Source organism: Limulus polyphemus, unplaced genomic scaffold (genome assembly GCF_000517525.1).
Source record: "Limulus polyphemus unplaced genomic scaffold, Limulus_polyphemus-2.1.2 Scaffold6398, whole genome shotgun sequence".
NCBI lineage: Eukaryota > Metazoa > Arthropoda > Merostomata > Xiphosura > Limulidae > Limulus > Limulus polyphemus.
Window position 1 is genome coordinate 25,784 of NW_013672008.1, and position 20,829 is coordinate 46,612.

At 33.7% G+C, this 20,829-nt stretch overlaps 1 protein-coding gene across 1 annotated transcript in view; it reads right to left on the reverse strand.

The window, feature by feature from the left end:
* Window positions 1-20,286, reverse strand: part of LOC106473682 (calpain-A-like) — a 43,471-nt gene extending 23,185 nt beyond the window's left edge. Inside the window, exons 1-6 of the mRNA XM_013934362.2 lie at window positions 19,984-20,286; window positions 18,467-18,610; window positions 10,256-10,387; window positions 7,063-7,256; window positions 1,707-1,875; window positions 1,096-1,176 (exon numbers count right to left, since the gene is read on the reverse strand). Coding sequence (XP_013789816.2) covers window positions 1,096-1,176; window positions 1,707-1,875; window positions 7,063-7,256; window positions 10,256-10,387; window positions 18,467-18,610; window positions 19,984-20,256 — 993 coding nt within the window. The 5' untranslated portion in view covers window positions 20,257-20,286. The remainder of the gene's footprint in view (window positions 1-1,095; window positions 1,177-1,706; window positions 1,876-7,062; window positions 7,257-10,255; window positions 10,388-18,466; window positions 18,611-19,983) is intronic.
* Window positions 20,287-20,829: the final 543 nt, after the last annotated feature.

Below are 20,829 nucleotides of genomic sequence, written 5' to 3' on the forward strand. Positions count from 1 at the left end.
AGCCCTCAGACTTACCATCGAATCACTGGAAGGCAGTAATGAGTAGGTGAAATTATCAGTTGTCCATGAAGTTCACAGATAGTGACTTGGGAATTATAACAAATATATATTCATGGAGTACCTAGTGTTTTATTTGGTCATGGTTTGCATATTTCCTGTACACTCGCCATTTTGAATGAAACAATGAAAACATTTTTGACAAATTGCAGCACTGCATAAAAACGACATCAATGGCGATTTTTTGGTATGGTCGAGAACACTTCATTATAGGATTATCTAATCTTGACATTCCTTCAGTTGTTTGTTAGCATTTTATCAAAATTCCTGCTAAGCTTTTGTGTCCAACATTCTCAGGGCCTTCTTTCACCGTTAATTGAATATTTATAAAAAAGAACATGTGATTTTATTTCACGCTTTTACTTGATATTGCAATAAATGTTACAGGTAATGAAATGTATTTTTTGTTGTTCTCATTTTTACTTTAATCACAACACTAGCATTACTTTCTGCTATTATTTTAATCTAATCCTTTAAGTGTAATTGGTGAGGCGGTAGGTAGTGCTGACTGGCTGCCCTCCGTCTAGCCTATCACATAATAATTAAAGATTGTTAGCTCATATATCCTTCTTAAAGATTTGAATGAAATCAAACAAAGAAATATTTGTGTTAAATTGTGTTAGATAATGATATCTTAAACTGTGCGGGACATTTCAAGAGCCGCCTGTTGAGGACTCCCTGTATAGAGACATATCATTACACCGTTCAATTGCCTATCAGAAACTTTCATGATGGTTACTTTAGTTGTCAAAATATCATAAAAGAGTAATAAAGATTAATTATTTTTCTATGATTAAAAAAAGACAGATGCAGAACAACGATTCTTTTACTATCCATAAAACTATGGACAGTAATAAATATATATATATATCTAAATTTACTTTATATAGCATGATAAATTTCTTTTAAAATACACAAACAGTTTTTTTTCTCTTTGCAAACATTCTTACAAATGGGTATGAAATAACAAAATAAAAACAACTGACAGCAAGTTATAGTTTTGGTTATTCTAAAGATCAAACTCAAGAATCTTCAAACCTTGGCAACACCTGAAACGGTGTACGCGTGGCCAGGAACTAGGCCATTTGGATCTGCTGTTGTCGCTTCTCTCCAGTCACCCTGTAGAACATACAAGAAAAAACAACATTGATTATAAATAGAATTATGGCATATTCAATAATGCATACAAAATATATGATTGTATAATAATATGGTAATTTATAATTTGTAAGTCAGTCTTTCATCTTGAAAATGTCCACAGAAGAACTGCTGTAAATCGTTTTAACGTCGACAATTAAAATAAGAACAGTTTACTTACTTCCTGTACACTCGTTATATTTAAAATTCGCAATAATACTGTCACGTAGTAGCTGTAAATGCAGACTTTCTATCTAGCTTATTGTCACGCAGTAGCTGTAAATCCAGACTTTCTATCTAGCTTATTGTCACGTACATCTTACCACAAGTGGCTGCATATGTGACATTTTTATTCAATCCAGCTACGAATTATCATAACAAGTCAAAATCGTATCAAGATACTAATGATTAAACTCACAATTTTGTAACACATTTTAATTTAGTTGCCTTAAGTAGAAAAAGGTATACAAGACTCTACTCGGAAAGAAATATATGTTTGACAGAAGACATACTTTTCTGGAACACGTGATAAATGCTCCATTATTAGAAGCTTTTAACAAAAAGTGGTAGAGGTCAGGAGGTGCATCTGCCAGATCGTATCGTTCAGCTAGCCCACTAGTCAAATCCACAAGAGCATCCATGGCTTGTCCTCCTTCCAGAGCCTCGTAAGAGCCATGTAGCCTGAAACAAAAACTCTTGAAAATAAATATATATAATGCACACAAACTCGGGGTAGAGCCTATTCAACTATGTTCTTTCATCATGTACACATTTGATTTTCAGAATAAAACATATAATTCAATATTTTCATGGATAAAAGCTAAATTGTTATTCATCCTATCAAGACACACAGAAGTGTGTCGCGTAGCCAAAACAATCTGCAGGACATATTGTGCGTTATTAACAGGAATGATAATTTAACAATTTTCAATTTTCTGTAGTTTGAACTGTAGTAAATCAAACTATCACATATTTCCCATGGATGTGCTCTATTAGACCTTTAATTCACATACCAAATTTCAAAGCAATCCATTCAGATATACACGAGATATAAAATCTTCAATTTTGATTGAATTCTTCCTATTTTTTAATTCGCACCGAAAATTACGGAAACTTTATTTCATAGAAAAACATACTTAACTTTCATGGATTTATTTTTAATTTGGTAATCTGACAGATTTTTACAACCTAAAATTAGTTGTCAAGTTTGGTCTAAGTATATGTCACATGTGCAAAATTGTTCAACAAAAACCGGTCAATTTTGAACAGAATCTTTGTGCACGCATACGCAAAACGTCACTTAAGCTATCGGTCTGCAGTTGTTACTACAGCTTCATCTAAGAGTAAAGGTGGACCGTTTTTAGTTTTTCTCATTCGGATTAAAGACGGCTGATATAAAGGAACAAACTAGCAGTTTCTTGTTCAAGTCTTCAAAAGAATCATATGTACGAATGGTTACTATTCATTCCCAGCTTTTAGGCACAAATTTGCTAAATTTTATGAACTTATTATTATTGAACAGCGTTTAGCGTCACGTGATATTAGCTTCAGGAATTAACGTAAATACTTATGCTTGATACGGCTCTACCCAGTGCATGCGGGTGATGACAAGAAACTGTTAATCTAGCTTCCATTGCGTTATTATATATATATATATATATATAGTTACTAACACTGTTTTAAAGAGGAAAACTGCCACCATATATTTTAAAGAGCCCGGTTAGTTCTGTAAAGACTAGGTCCGTTCTGAATAATATGGTTCTGATCCTAAAGCTAATGTTCATTACTATCGAGTGTGACTTTCTTACTTGCTGTGGTGTATTGGTGTATTGACAAAAAGTCATGACATCTCTTCAAAAACACCTTAGGTGTGACAAAAAGGTGCGGCCAAAAAATAATTGAGTGTCCGAGTTAAAGGAATGAAATCAAAATTGGCGGCCAAACTGTTAACTATAATTATAGCACTGATAACAATTTTATAGAAAATATTCATTCATTAGTAAGCTAGACCACGTATTTTCTTTTACCCACCATCATATCCCAAGTTGAACAAAAAACGCGGCATGGCTAACTAGTGAATGAATATTTGCTGTAAAATTCATAACAATGCTAAAAGTCTCACGTTCAGTCCTTTTCTGGCCGCACCTTTTTTTTTTTTCATAGCTAAGGTGTTTCTGATTAGATTATTATCTAGCTCTATTGACGTGAATAAAACCCTAGCGTAAGTAAGATGTTCAAGGAAGTTACGTTTTGTCTTTCTTCACTTTAAGGGCTGTCTAGCTGTTAGCGTTCTGTACTATGGAACTGAAGTTCTAGTCCCTTTAACGACAAAATAAATCGCACTCCGCACTTTGGTGCCATGGGTGCGATATAAGAGTTACGGTCAAATTTGCCTCTTCAGTCTGACAGTAGTAGACCAAGAGTCGGCGGTAGGTAGTGTTAACTAGCTGCCTTTCCTATACTCTATCCCAAATTAATTAGAGATGGTTAACGTAGAGACCCCCGTCACAATTTGCACCGAATCAAACAAAGAAACAAAATCTTCACTGAAAAATATCGTGGATTAGGTGTTGTACAACAATGTCCAAGAAGTGCACTAAAACAAGCTAAAATCAAAACTTTTAAATGTTTGTTATAAAAATTGCATTATACTGTATATTAATTTTATACTTAGGGTTTTAGTAATGAACAACTTAAGAGAAATGCGCGAACATTAGGATTATTGGTTTTTCAATGCTTCGTCAGCTTTTGACGCTCAACATCGCTATTTAATAATTAGCCAATGTTATTATTCAACGTACTTAGCAGTGTATGTCAGAGAGAGAGAGAGATCAAATAAAAAGGAAATGTTTCGGTCTAATAATTCACTTTTACGAGCTATTCTTTATGTAGAATACCTAAATCAAATGACAAGGGGCTCTTTGATAGAAATAAGTAAATCTACGAAGAGAAACACAATTCTCAGGCTAATGCTACGGGGGTCTGGGAGCATGCAACTGCTTCAAGCCAAAAAATGCGAATGCTTTATCAGAAGAATGTACACTATGTAGAAAACGTTAAATACCATAAGCAGCTGAGTTATAACTATATAAGCATTTCTACACCACCAGCACCCCCTACGTAAGATTTGTAAGAAATAAAAATTTATATCCCTGTAAACTGTTTCGAAAGAAAAGAAAGAAATTCTCCAACCACAATATCGCAACAGGAGAAATTTCTTTTAATTCTACTGTCTTATGCAATAAAACTTCTAAAATTTGTATAATAAAACATAACTGTCCGCAGATTCTTCAAACAGTAATAGATTGTTATATATGGTGTTAAGTGCAATTGTAGCAAAGAATAAGTTGGGAGGACAAAACAAAATCCTTTGAACATTAGAATACAAAATTACACACGAGCATCAGTTTTTCTAACAATACGACCAATAACAGAACACAGAATGTTATGCTCGTAATGAAATAATTGAGACTGTAAAGAAATTCTTGACAGCACTGCATAAAAACGGCATAAACAGGTATTTTGGTATGGGAGAAAACACACCCTTATAGGATTATCTAATTTTGACGTTCCCTCAGTAATTTGTTTGTCGCTTAACAAAATTCCTGCCAAGCCTCTGTGTCCACCATTCTCAGGACCTTCTTTCACTGTTAATATTTATATATAAAAAAAAGAACATTTGATTTTATTTCCCGTTTTTACTTGCTGTTGTAATGACTGTTACAGGTACTGAAATGTATTTTTTGTTGTTTTTATTTTGCCTTAATCACAACACTACCTTTATTTTCTGCTGTTAGTTTAGCCTAATCCTTTAGGTGTAATTAGTGTTATATTTCCTTTCATTGTAACTGTGGGTTTGTATATTTTAAAAACAGTTTATACTAATTATATTTTATTTATAAAATATTTTACTCTACTTCTTGAAGAGCACTTGAAAGTCTTGAAACCTTATACCTGAAATAAACCTAAACATGTACGTGAAGTAGTTGTCGATTGTGATTTTTGTACTCTACTTCTCAAAGGTGTTTTGGTTACCCCACCTTATTATTTGCCACAATTGCACTTAATACCATACACGACGTTCTTTTTTTGTTTGACTAGTCTGGAAACAATATTGGCCTGGCTCAAAAACTGTTTAAGAATTGCTGATGTTGTTTAGAACGTTATGTTTTGCATCCAGGGTATACAAGGTAGTACAGTTCTAGGAACGTTTTCGTGTTGTGATTTTGCGATTTGAAAAATCCGTTCTTTTAAATGAGAGATTTGAACTGCTTTTCACCACGTCTTGACGGATATTCATTTTTTTTATAAACACTTTTTCAGGAAATTAAGTTAATTTTCAATAAAGTAGGGATCACAAGTTTCCAAGACTGGTGGCTGACAAGACCTTGTTTGAGTAAGGATCACAAGTTTCCAGGACTCTGATGGATGAAAATACCTTGTTTGATGGCTAACAGATCACAAGTTTCCAGGTATTTGGAAGGTAAAATACCTTATTTGAGGGAAGATCGCAAGTATCCAGGACTCTGGTAGCAAGCAATACCTTGTTTAAGTAAGGATCAGAAATTTCCAGGACTCTGGTAACTGACAATGCCTTGTTGAAATAAGCATCACAACTTTCAAGGGCTCTGGTGACTGACAATACCATGTTTAAGTAAGGATCACTAGCTTCAACGGCTCTAATGGCTGTCCATACATGTTTGAGGATGAATCACAAATTTTCAGGGTTATGATGGCGGAAAATGCCTTGTTTGAGTAAAGATCACAAGTTTCCAGGACTCTGGAAGCTGACAATACTTTTTTTGATGATTGATAATAACAGGAAGATAAACAAAAATATTGATCATTATTTGTAAATTTGATTTTGTTTTGTTTGTAATTAAGCACAAAGCTACACAATGGGCTATCTGTGCTCTGCCCACCACGAGTATCGAAACCCGGATTCTAGCATTTTAAGTCAGCAGACATACCGCTGTGCCACTGGGGGGGGGGGCTGTAAATTTAAAGGAGGTAATTTTAACCAGTTTTTTTTGTGACTAAGGCTCTAGAAATGGAAGCTGATAACAGTTTTTTTTTTTCTTATAGAGCAAAGCGAGTCAACAACTGCAAAAACCCTCCAGTGGCTCAGCTGCAAGTCTGAAGGCTTATAACGCTACAAACCAGGTTTCGACACCGTGGTGGGCAAAGTACTGATAGCTTATGATGTAGTTTTATTCTTAACAATAAAAAACATAGAACCACAGTGAAATTATCCATCGTCGCAGCTTGGCAAAATTTCTTCGTCTGTACTTCCTTATATACCAAAACTTCTAAAATCCACAGGATATATCAAAAATAAAGTTTGGTCAGTCTTCAAAACAAAATAAAAACACTCGCAAAAAATTTTTTTGTGAGGTCAAAAGAGTTTTAATCCTACCAAACAAAAAAAAAGAATGTTGCATATGATGTTAAGGACAACTGTGTTGAGGAGGCCAAAAAGCTTATGAACATTAAATATTAAATCTAACCATTATCTATAATTATGAAAAACACATAATGCTATGTCTGAAGACATTAACTAAGACAGTTGAATAGCTAATATAGATGAAGAGGAATCAAGGAACCCCTGGAGATAAAATTTTTAAAAATAATAACAAAGAACACCATCCCTGAAAACGACAGCCTTTTTTTGTCATGTTAACAACTCCTGGAGATGATGTAGGTGTCAAAACATATAACATGCAGAGGGTTTTTAAGTGGAAACCGTTGACGGCTTTAATAAACTTTTAATTGTATAAATATGAAACGTTGCATATCAATTATTTATTTGATTTTAAAAATTACACAAGTAAAGCGTCAATCATTCATTCATACTTAAATAATTCTTACTTTGCGTAAGCCTTTTCTAGTAGGGCTACCCAAAATTCTCGGCTATCCGTACAGCGAGAGTAGAGCAGGTGGCCATCAATGGTGGGAAGAAGGTCATCTATGTAGACAGTCATCCATTTACCGAACCTCCAAAACCGAAAGTAGAGAAGACCTCTGTATCCTCGGCCATAAAGTGGTTGATTTGGAGGAATAATCTGTGGAGAAATACATATTTCTTATTTACACGTGAATCCTTTGGTTTAATAGCCTATGAAGAGATAATTGTCAATGTATACATAACTTACTTGTAGAATAATCTGTGGAGTGAAATAAACCTTACTTACACACAAATAATCTGGGAAGAGAGATAATCCTTATGTGCACACAAATTTCTTGATTGAATACTCTGTGCAAAAGAATATTTTTACTGATGTATAGTTGCTTAGTTTAATGTTTTTTTCAGTTAAACGTTTAGCGCAAAAGGTTATCTGCACATAATTGTCCATAATGTGAGCTGATAGACTAGAGGGAAAGCAGTTCATTGATGTTATTCACCCACCGTTAATTATTATGCTACTCTTGTTTGTAGAATTGTGTAATTTAACCGTCACTCTTATAGCGCATATCTCCCTATGACACAGTGGTTAGCCTAAGGACTTACAAAGCTAAAATCCGAAGTTCGATTCTCGCGGTGAACACAGCAGATTAGAGCAAAGCTACGTTGGGCTAAAACAAACAAACAAATTATAGCGCACCCGTAGCCTGAAAGGACGGATCACGTTTCGGAGGCAACGGGGTTTGGACAGTGAAGTGCACAGTTCTGGCACGCTAAACTTATCTCGCAAGTATCCATTAGTTAGAGGCTCTATAGTGCCTCCAAACAGGTAATTACTTAGAATAATATAAAGTTGGTTAACTAAACAATCTATTATCATAATTCACGTATAGTTTACTTTATTGGCCGAGTTCTACAGTATTTATAGAAAGTTTATCAAAAATATGAATACCGTACAACAATGAAAATAAATATGGAAAAAACACCAGAACTACATATACAGGGGTCACAAACATCGAATGATGGCCACTACATGGAAAATTTATTACTATACAAATTCAAAAGAAAAGTGAATAAATTGTAGAATGCATTTGTATTTTTTACGTCAGTCCTTTCCTCTAAAAAAATGCTTTATACCTTGTTTTCGTGCTGTCATAAAGTGTGGAATACTATTAAAATGTCCAAATCTGTTACACTTACTTGTACTCTGATGCAATACGTTTTCACACAATAAATGGGTGGAATTTCCCGCAGTGTTTGCCTTTTATACCATTTTTCCTCACTGTTTAAACAATCATTTCCAAAACTATATAGGCAAAAGTTGAGTAATGTGTTTTGTATGTGTATGTTTTTTGTTGTTGTTGTTTCAGATATTCAAGCAACACTACATAACGGTTGTGTGCGTTAACATCCCTAATTTGGTGAATGCGAAAATTCTTCTGGTTTTAACCACTGACCCTTTACTGCTAATAATGACATATGGGTAACATAGTTTGCGGGGTTAGTTAACACATATATGATATGTTCAAATGTGAGAAAACTTAATTCGGACTTATTTTTTTATAAAAAGGATAAGCACATTACATCAAAAAATAACGATAAACATTTGGTACAGTCTGCAAATTCCTAAAATGGATAAGCTATTCACTATTTACACAATTTCTGTGAATACTGTAACATGAAATTAACAGTTAGTGCTTGTCTGGTTTAAGCTCAAAGATGTTCAATGGGCTATCTGTACTATGTTCACCACAGGGACTGAACCTGATTTTTTTGCGTTATAGTTTATTGCTGAGTTAAGGGAAGAGGGGAGGGGCTTGTGTCAAGTAATCAAGTAATACAAGAATTTTGGCAGCCATTTGATTCATGTATTCATTAATTTTATTTGAACACCACTTTAACAGAAAATATAAAATATCATGCAAATTATAATTGACTTGTAATTTTTTTCACTAAGAAATAGATTAAACAGTAAGCATTTGGAAAAATGACATATTCAAAATATTACTTGTTTATAAACTTAGGGAAATTTTATTTGAAGTAGAGTCCGTAACTGCTTCCTATGCGCGGTTCCGAAAACATGGTCTCAATTTGACGGAAAAGCGTTAGTTAAAGTGGAATGAGGTCGTAATTTTGAGTGTTTATCTTAGCAATAGACCCTCATTCTAACAATTGAAGTTCAGGCGTCCTTGCAATTATACTAATTTTTAGATAAACGTGAAACCTGAGTTTGTGTTTGATAGTTAGAAACTGCCAGAGCTTTACTCTCCTATAACTAGTATAATATTACATTTTTCTCAGATATATTAATGTAATATTTAAACGTTTAATTGGCGATCTTGTAAACAAGACGTAGTCAGCCTTATCTTATACTAGTCAATGCCTTAGGAAGGTACGCACTACAGGAGCCATTCTATAAGTTTATTTTCATCTGTTAAAAGAGCACTTAGCCTATGCCTAAAATTTGGGGTGGTGTAGTTGTTTGTGCTCGTAGGTGTGAATAGCGAACTTTATCTCCACTTTTCATTCATCACAAATTTGGGATAACTTGGGATTGTAGGATACAGTACTGGGCGAGATTTTACCTGACTAAAATCATGGTACAACACAAGCCTCTTAGTCTCTGTCCAGACGTATTTCCAACCTAATCTGGAAGAGTGGCCAATTGCAGTATTGGACCCTAAATTTGGGGTACTGGATTAATTTATGAGGATGAATCTAATTGATTCTCACCGAAATACTTCCTTTTCGACCCTCCTATCAGAGCACCTGATTATCGCATGTGCTCAGTTAACAAAGTGGAGATCTGTTCTAACTATTATTCTCAGTATAAAATGACAAATATACATAATACCTGTTGCTACTACACATAAAGCAATAAAATAACAAATGATTAACTTTATGTATAGACATTATGTGATTTAAAACAAAGACATCAATATCTACACTAATTCGCAATATTGTTCATGTATGTATCTATGTTTACTTGATTTTCGAACTCCCCCCAAGTATGTCGACAAATTGTCTTAAAATTTTGCATAAGAAAATTAGCAAAAGGGTAAATTGTTGTTCAAAACAAGAAATGTCAATTTTTGCAAATTTGTTATTTCCTGTAAACTTTCACACAATTTAATAGTTAAAAACCTTAATATTTCTTACCTTTTTCATTAAATCTGGTCGTTGCGCTAAAGCAGCACACGAAGACAAAAACCAGCAATCCCCTAAAATTCCTTGAACAATATCATTCCTGCTGACACCATCAACAAGCATTTGGGGGTCGTTTATTAGTTCCTGAATTAATATTATTGCTTTAGTCTATATAGAATAAAGCAGAGTCGATCATGTAGAAAAATACACAACGAAAAAATTGAAAAAGAAAAGTAATTATCATACTCAAGAACAGCTGCTGTTTTAACTACTGAAAGTGTGCTATTCATCAGTATATTATCAAAAATCTCAAGAATATTAATGTAGAACCTAACTTTTCAAATTTGTAAGAGGTGTGTACAAACAATCTCTCAAAATTAATATTTACAAACTCATAACTCAAATACAAAAGAAGTGCAGAGGTTGAGTACGCTACATTAAAACTGTTTTGGAGCCTTAAAACATCATTATAGTTTATATTGCCATATCCGGTCGCGCTCTATCTGATGAATGTACATTTCATAGTAGTCCTGTAGTGTAATTTCCATTGCAAAAGGCTCCGTCGTGAAGATTTATTGTATAAAGTACACCACTCCTCATTACTCACTTTTCCAAATCCATCTAGTGTATGAGAATGACGGTTCCTGGCACGCATTAGAACAGACCAATTATACAGAAATACACAGGCACTACATCTATCGACTTGACTGGTGTCTTCATACGAAATAGCATGAAAACCTGTTTCAATCTACAACTGCTTGAGGTATGTGATGGTTAAAATAAATACTTCGTGGAAGCATCTTTTGTACACATGACCTGTGTCGTTTTCCAGACCGAGATCCTTCTAGGATATGTTGTATATTGTTGTCTGGGGCCGTGGATGGCTTTGTCATTGACCTTTGTGTTCCTGTATTTTTATCTGTTAACAAACGCCTCATCTTGCTTACTATGTTTGAATATGACTCGTTGCACGTATATTTCAGGATAGCCCTGGTGACCCAAGTTGATTCATATTTCTTGGTTTTCCAATGCCATTAACAAATATTTATGATCTGAATGTATGAATATTTGCATTTGAAGAGGCTGTTACATACCCTTCCCAAAAGTGATCAGTTTGAGATGTCATCACAATATCTACTAAATGCCAAACAATGTTAAAATGTTGTTCCGGTACATGCCATTCCACTACAACTTTATATACAGCTGTAGTTGTCACGTGGTTTGCCGATTTGCATATTCAAAATCACTTTAATATATCGTACTCAACTATATATATATAAACTGCTTTCTTATACAATTGGACATGATGTTATCCATAAGTTTCAAAGGAAAATATATAAAATAAATTCATTAGGACAGCGCTACCCTCCTTTATTCTTTGCTAACAAACAATTCATGCTTGAGGTATTTTTCTTCACAGAAGACATCCTAACAACTTGTCTTTTGAACTTTAATCAGAAATCTGAATTTCTATTATGAGAGAAGAACGTGATATTTATTTATTTACGTTTAAATTATATAGGCTCTCTAGTTTTTGGTTTTAGTAAGTGTAAGATGTAGAAGTGTACTGAAACTTAGCAAAGTATGACAACGATATTTAACATTACATTGTTAAATGGACCAAAAATAAGTCAGTTTCAAATGACGATGCATTAGTTATGTATAGCTTTCATTTTAATAGCTTTCATTGATCTCCTAGAAGCAGAATCCTCTCACAACAAACTATTTAGGAAAGTAACTGGCTTTAAAATAATATCTAAAGCCAATATGACATAACACTCTCATCAATAGACTGAAGGTTAGGATTATGAAAAAGGACATTTTCACCAAAATTAATCCTCTGCATATCTGGTAAGAATTGAAAGTTGACAAATGGTCAGAAGCGAAAAGTTTATAATTTCTAAGACTTGTCTTGAAATCGACAGCTACTTTCTCAAAAACGATGGCCAATGTAACTGTAATCACAGCAACCAACTCTACAATATACTTTTTCAAATCCTCTGCTGTGGCTCCAGTGGACTTTTGTAACTTCAGTTTGCTTTGGGACATGCCAACTACGTGTAGTGTAGGATCTGTGGAAAGTTTGTTTATATGTTTGGTCTTCGATTGCCCTTCCAATCCTTCAGAGGTGGTTGTTGCAATTGTTGTAAGCTATATTTTAAATATTTTAATCGATATGTTTGTGCGTTAGACAGTTCATGAAACAATATCCAGACATTTCGAGGAAGTTAAAATATAGAAGCTTTGTGTTGTATGTAGAAATAAGAGTATGATATAAATATAAGATTCAGTGAATCAGTGAGTTAATAAGTGAATCAGTTCAGTGCTAATCTGTGCATTATTCATTACTGTGATTTAGTCAATAAGGTAAATAGTGAGTTCTTTAGCATGTTTGTTATTGATCAATTAGTAAGAAGTTATGCAATTCGCTGTACATTTCGAAATTTTGTGCTCAAACGTTGTTTGTGAAGTTAGGCCTACAAGTGAATGTAGCCTGTAACAAATATTATTGAAGAAACAAATTAATTCATTGTCATTACATGTCATTACTTTTTCTTTAATAAATAATTCAAAGAACCTGTCCAACAATAGAACATGTTACAACACTGTTGTCAAAGTTAGGATTATTTTGGTGAAAATAAGATACAACTTTAACTAACTTTCAAGATGACAACACAATCTCTAAACTAGAGATGACAAAACAATTAAAAGAAGATCATAAATGAAGAGCTTGGAAATTAAAGGAAGAACAAAAAAAATTATATGGAAAATTAAAAGAATAAAACAGAAAGTTAAAATGAAATAAGAGTTAAGCATAAAATTAAATCTGATTCATAAAAGGATCCATGAAGCTTCTGAGGACATACAGAGGGATTGTAACAACAAGTTTGAAGGAATGTAGAAAAACATCAACAAAGTGCAGAGAGTCTGTGATGACAAAACTGAAGAAGTACGAAAGTACATCAATGAAGTACAAAAAGGCTGTAATGACAAAATTGGGGAAAGCAATAAAAATCAATGACATAATAAAACGTTTGGAAATAAAGTGGTACATGCAAAGATCAAATCTGCCATTCCTCTTTCTGAATCTGTTTAAGAATTCCAACTTAAAATACCATTTACTATAAAATATGGAAAATGAGAAACTATTTGGTCTACACCTGTTACCATTATGGAGAACATTCCTGGACTTCAGCTATGTCACCACCAAATTCAGTTGCAGAATTTTGCTAGTCAGCTCAACAACATCCCCCAGTCAAGAATCTATGGTTGATGGGTTTTATGAGGATTTATTAGACTCAATTCAAAACAATTCATTCCTAGAGTAAACAGGTAGAAGAATGAACAACAAGCTATTCTTCTTACTGTCCATTAAAAAGGACCAGCTTTCACGACATTAAGTAGCCACCCAGCTGGGAACCGTTATAACTAGCAAGCATTGGTAACAGCCTAACACAAAAAAATTTAGAGTGGCACATCAAAAGAAAGTATGGAGAGAAAATTTCTGGAACAAAATATGGAGGATCTTAGAGAGCTTAGCCAGACTTGTGGAAAATTTGAAAAGGCTTGCCCAATCATCTTATGCAGATACCTCATATGAAATGATGGATTTATTGGTACTTAAACAATTTATAGATGCTATTTTATAAAGCAAATATGAAAATAGGCAGAAACAAAGTAGAGGCACAATTTTAAAGGAAGCTTTCTAGTTTGTGATAGAACTTGAATTCATTAAAGTTTCAGCTGAATAGCTAAAGACATTGTCTAGAATTATGGAATCATCATGGGTCTAGAAAATATGAAAGGATTGGTTAGAGAACTAGTTTGCACAGAATATAGGAAGTAAATCACAAGACAATAGGTGTTTCAAGTGTAACTTAAAATAATATATTACCTAGAACTGTAAACAAACGCCTGTATGGAATATAAATTCCTTCCAAAGGATGTCAAGAAGAGAAATTATTATAAATGAAGAAACATAGCATTACATCCGAGACTGTTAAAAATCAACAGTTAATAGACCAAGGACGCAAGGCCCTAAGGCTGAGTCTTCAAGCCCAACCAGACCAAAGGAACAAAAAAGAGCTAACCAGACATAAGAAAACAGGTATGTACTGGATGTATGGGGTGAAGTTCCCCTGGGAATATTCAATCAGTCAAAATTGAGATAAGAAGTCTGTTATTTAAAGAAACCAGTCCATGAGTCAATAGATATATTAATGGGAAAACTTACGGTATGTCAATCAATGCCAATTATAAAGCAGCAATAGTTTGACTCGATTTTGTAATTAAAATAAGGGAATCACCTCAAGTCGACATATAGTACCAACAGAAGGAAAGTTGGTAATTACTTTTACTGTAGGAAGCTCGTGATGTATGGATAATTGAAATTGAAGATGAGTGTTTATTTGGAACTGACTTCATGTGGAGACGTAGGTGTGAGATTATGCTAGCTTTAAATAGCTTCCTGTACAGTAATTACTACATCAAAGGTTGAACTTCCAGTGACAACAACTGTGCATAGCCCCACTATAAATAATGCGCGCTACGTAGTGCTGCTATGTTTCTAAGAGCTACTAGTAGGTCGACGCTACATTTGGAAATTCATAGAGATTGCAGGTTAGCATTGCTTTGTTTTTTTTATGCAAAGCGCTACTAGCTACATTTTTTAATATAAAATATAATCATTTGTATATTGTATATAACTATACTTTGTATAATTATAGAGTTTTGTGTGTGTGTGTATATATATATATATTGTTTTGGGCTTAATTAGGCTCGCCTATGCTACGTAACATATTCATCTGATCACTTTCCTCTCATCATTCGCAAGTAAGTCTGTATTATGTTATTGTAGCAGTGAATTATTAGCAATTACCAATAAATTTGCGTTTTTCATTCTTTTATTCCAATGACCAAAAATAAAAAATTATAATGAAAAATGTTAGTTTCAAAAGTAGTAGTAGCGACAGTGCCTCTATATTTATAAATGTGTAGCGACAACAGTAATGCCATTATTTTTTTCTGCTGTAGTGGTAGCGACAATGGCACTCCAGAGGTAGTGAGCACTGCTATGAACATTATACCATGAAAACGTGAAATACTCATACCAGGACTTAATAGGAATATAGTTACATCAAATGACTGGGAATGTAGTAGAACTAAATACCCCAGTATGTCCTAAAGGATTAATAATTGGAATAACTCTCATAGATTTGAAGAACAAAGGGCAATAAACACAAAATTCGAGTCAAGTTTAGAAGGAACGTTGGAAGATGTAAGCTATACAGGTAGTACTTCCACATCAAAGAACATCAGGCAGTAGTCATAGTTAAGGCAGGATGTAGAAGTCCGATATCAAATCAGGACAGCCTTCTACTACACTTATGAAAGCTGTACAACTGGAATTGTGGATAGAGGTCTTACAGCTGATCAGTACCCTATAGTACCCGACTCTCTTATATATTATCAAGACACCTTCTCCTGTGGACATCATTACTTAGGCCAAAGAAATAAAATACCTCATAACACTGATACTGGAGATGCAGCTCTAATACATCAGTTAGTCAGTCCACTCCCAGTTGCAAAACAGGCTTTTAAAGAGATGAAGCCATGAAGGAATAAGGAGTAATACAACCATGTACTTGTTCTTAGGCGTTACATGTTGTACTTGTGAAGAAAACGGATGAATCCCCAGATTCTGTGTGGACTACCAACAAATAAATGAAGCCTCAAAGAAGGATGTATACCTGCTGCATGGACTGACTGTTTTGGATGTATTATGTGGATTAAAATGGTTTGAAATAGTGGATATGAAGAGTGTATATTGACAAGTGCAAATCTATGAAGCAAAGACAAAGAAGAGTCTTTATTGCAGGAAATGGATTGTGCCAATTTGTTTGTTACTGTTTAGATTATGTAATGCACTTATTACACTTCAATATCAGATTGAGTTTGCTTTGTCTGAACTACCTTAGAATGCCACACTCATCTACTTAGATAAAATAAAAACTATTCTGTCAACAGGTAACTTTCCTGGGATAAATAGTCAATAGAAAAGTTATTTAAAGATTTATCTAAGTTGAATCTCTTCAGATTTTGCCAACCCCAAGGAACTTGCACGAGGTAAGACGACTTCTTGGACTATGTTCTTACTATCATTCTCTGGCGTAGCTCATTCTAGATACAAATTACCTAAACAAATAAATACTTTTGTTGGACTTCTAATTGTGAACAACCATTTAATTATCAAACTGAAGTAAGGATTAACCATTATTCTTGTATTAGCATAACCAATTCTTAAAGGTCCTCTCATTTTAGATACAGGGGCTAGTGATTTTGCAGTGGGAGCAGAAAAGAATATGTGATTGCCTACTATAGCAAGACAATGAATGCTATAGAAAGGAAGTATTGTATCACCTAGAAAGAGATACTATGTGTTGTTTGAGCCCCAAGCCATTTCCATCATAACCTCTACAGACAAAACTTTAAACCCTTAATAGAACATAAATCATTAAATTGGATGGTGAATTCTTACAACCCAGAAGCATAATAGCAGGATAACTCCAGACATCTCAGGAGAAAATTTATCATGCATTGCCCTGAACAGAACCATGAAAATGTTGATGTATTGGATGGGTGAAATACTAACTCATTTGTAACAATGGATAGGAAACTGTGCTTCTATTTTTTCTTACATAATAAACATTAAAAGTTGCTATGAGGTTAATACTGATAAAACTGAATACCATCGAGGTAACATGGTATGACCCTTCTGCAAGAAAGAACAAACTCCAAAGTTAATCTGGTGTTGGAAATGGCTATATGTTGTATTGTTAAAAATCAATGACGTGGTTTACAAGATCCAGAAGAGCAGGTGGTCCAAGCCAAAAGTCATCCTCTTTGAAAATATATTGGTGAGAGAAGACCAACTGGAGAATCATTTGCTTGTGAAATGCAAACTCGCTGAGGATCCCGGGGTCCTTGCCAAAAACACTTCCAGAGGATCAACAAGGGTAGAGTCACTAGTGGATTTGCCTAACCACCTACCCAAGGAGAAATACCCAAATTACAGAATAATAAGTGCAGATAAAGGACAAGAGGTTATCTACCTATATACCATAACCCTTAGAAAATAAAACAACCAAATAAGACTGTCAAATGCATAATTAAATGTGATATTTTGTGTGTATTAGGATTATACAAGGTACATAAAATCGAGAAAGGGGCAGTATCAGAAGCTATATTTTAATATGTTAAATTAAATTTTACACAATATCTCAAACTTTTTTGAAAGTTAAAAACCTGGAAGATTAGTGAAGTATGTAGAAATAAAGAGTAGAATATAAATACAAGATTCAGTAAAGTAGTTCAGTGCCAGCCAATGAGGCATTCAGTTCTATGATTCAGTTAGTAAGCTAAACAGTAAGTTAACCTGTGTGTTTGTTATCAATCATTTAGTAAAGAATTCTGCAAGTGAGTTTATTTGTAAGTTAGGCATTGTTTAGTTTCAAAATTTGTGTTCAAACATTGTTTGTGAAGTTAAGCATACAACTGAACATTGCCCATAGCAAATTGTATTGAAGAAATATATTAACTCATTATCGTTACGTGGACCGTACATTGTATTATTTTCACCAAATAATCGAAATAAGCTCGCCCAATGGTAGAGCACATATCAACATAATATATATATATATATATATATAACCTCAACCAAGATAAATTTAATTATATATGGACGTTATGGATCCTAATATAATTTCAAAATGTTTACATACCATTGCAAAAAATCTATAATTCTTAATTATTGAACAGTGGGTAGAAATAATGAAATTATGCAACCACTAAGTCATACTTTGGACAATTTTAAAACCATTATACCAGAAGTAAGTTTACGTTAGAGATGATAAGGATTTTGTTGGAAAATTTTGGAAACAAATAGAGCCTAATTCGAGTTTATTAAAATATGTTTTAGGTTACATATCAAGGTAAAACTGAAGAAAAGTTAAACATACGAAATCGAGCCAAAGGTGATGCAAAATTAAAAATAAATTACAAGTGGAAAAAGATAATATAATTATGGAGCATGGGAAATTTTGGAACCGATGTTGTTATATATGTATTCATATGTTTTTTGGCTTAAAGGCTTCTTAATTTGTCTTTCAATTTTAAACACTATAAAACATAAATCTAAGGTGTTTAGAATAATGATAATCTTACGTGAGGCCTCATCCATATGATTTTATCTTCCACTGGTTTTCGAGTGAAGTAAAGAGAAGATTTGACAGGTGGGAAGTTAGGATCCTTGAAAAGTTTTCCATAACCAAGCTCTGAAATTATTCTTTTTAATTCTTCTTCTTCTCCCTGACCAGGGTGGTATTAAAAAACATAAAGTTGACATTCTTCTGAAGTTTACATAAAAACAACTTTCATATATCAAAATTAATACTAATTATAAACCAGTTAGGTTTATAAATTTTCATTCTCTCTACTTTGATTTACATATTTGTCCCTCTTTTGCCACTTCGTTGTTACTGTTTTCATAGTTAGTTCCCTGTGACAAAACAAAAACAGACTTAAAAAAGAGAATTTAATGCTAAAAATATTATTTGTCAATATTGTCTTAATGGTAGTTTGTTTTGAATTTCGCGCAAAGCTACACGAGGGCTATATACGCTAGCCGTCCCTAATTTAGCAGTGTAAAAATAGAGGGAAGGCAGCTAGTCATCATCACCCACCGCCAACTTTTGGGCTACTCTTTTACCAACTAATACAACTGTCACATTATAATGCCCCCACGGTTAAAAGGGCGAGCATGTTTGGTGTGACGGGGATTCGAACTCACGACCCTCAGATCGCGAGTCGAGCACCCTAACCACTTGGCCATGTTGTCTAAATGTTTCATAATCGATAGTTATTAAAGACATAAATTGAGTAGAGATATGCAACATTTGGTAAGAGTATCATCTCTATAAACAAATATGCTATATCTTTTTATTTTACTGTTCTCTGAATTGATGTGGAAAAAAAAGTCGAATCATGAAATATAAACACACAATTACAGATAAATAAGTAAACAAAGGCAATTGTGTCTGTTGTAATCATGTTTCACTGGCAAGAGAGAGAAAAGAAGTGAAACCTTAAGAGCTCTCTCTTTCTTCAATCTGGCAGGTGCCTCCTTAATGTCAGTTAAACTAGAATAGTGTTAATATTAAGTTAAACCCAATATTAAGTTAAAATAAAACAATCTCTCAAACCAGGAGTTAAAATAAAAATATCCTATAAAAAGAGTACAATTCTAGGTTTAAAATTTTGCAAAATATGTTAAACAAAAGAGAACTTGACTTTGAACATAAAACATGCAACAATTTAAGTCAGATTTTGCACACTAAACTATTTTCAATCTCTGTTCACTTGTTCTCAGGTGCTGAGGTGAGCCAAACCCTAGGCCATTACCCGATTCACTGATAATAAAGATAGTTTTATATTCCTAGACATCACGTGTTATCTTCCCTGCAAGAAAATTGGCTAATTGCCAATTAACTGACAAGAAGGTCCTGGAAAAATTTTAAAAGAAGCAAAGTTAAGAGCTATTTATTTGAACAACTTTCCATATTCAAACTCAGCTAAAAGGAAATACAGAAATTTTGAAAAAATGACATATTGACTAAGGGAGTAAAAACGTGGTACCAACCTGTACCCCAGGCATAAATATACATTAAAAAACAAAAACTCACCAAAGGCATTTTTGATCCACTTCCATCAACACTATTAATGATTGTCAGATCAAAAGATTCACCCTTGGTTCGTTCTGCAGATCGAAGCCGTTCTTGATTGTATTCTCGCACAGCTACAAGAGGAACGTGACTATTCACAATAAACTCTGGAAGAGGTTTCTTTATTCCATTGGTAGAATATAACCAATTTCCTGTCTTTAGAGGTTCTTTCAGATTGTTCTTCCGGTATAGAGGGGTCTGGGACGGACTCATAACCCCGATTCCATTGCCCATCTTACAAAAAATGGCTTAGCAGTACAGGTAACATCTGTTAAAGCATAAGAGGATAATTAATAGGTACTTTGGAATACAATGAATATATTTCAAAAGCAGAATAACAAAAAGTCAATATGTCTGACATCTTTACTGTGATACAGCTTATTTTTTTATAGACTACATCCTTTGATTTTTGGTAAAAGTCGGTGAAATTCATATTATAGATCAGCGGTTAACTACCAGTTCGTGAACCAGTTGTGGTCCATGGGGTTGTTTTAGAATATAGCTTCTAAAGTAGATTGTTCTACAATGTAATTTAAAAGAACTTTAAAAATTAATATTGTACGAAACAGTCCAAGAAATTTTGGAATCTAGTTTGTCATAAGTTGGAAAAATATTGTGAATCACTGTTACAGATTATTTCAAGTTATCCATTCCTAAAAATTAATTACAACGTTCTTAGTTCACTGCTTTTCTCACCGAGGGCACAAACCTGGTGTAGCCTAGTAGTTAGTGTTCTCGGACTGTGAGTATGAGACATCATGGTTCAAGTTTCGTTAACACAAAAACCTACTCTGCCTTTGGGGCTGT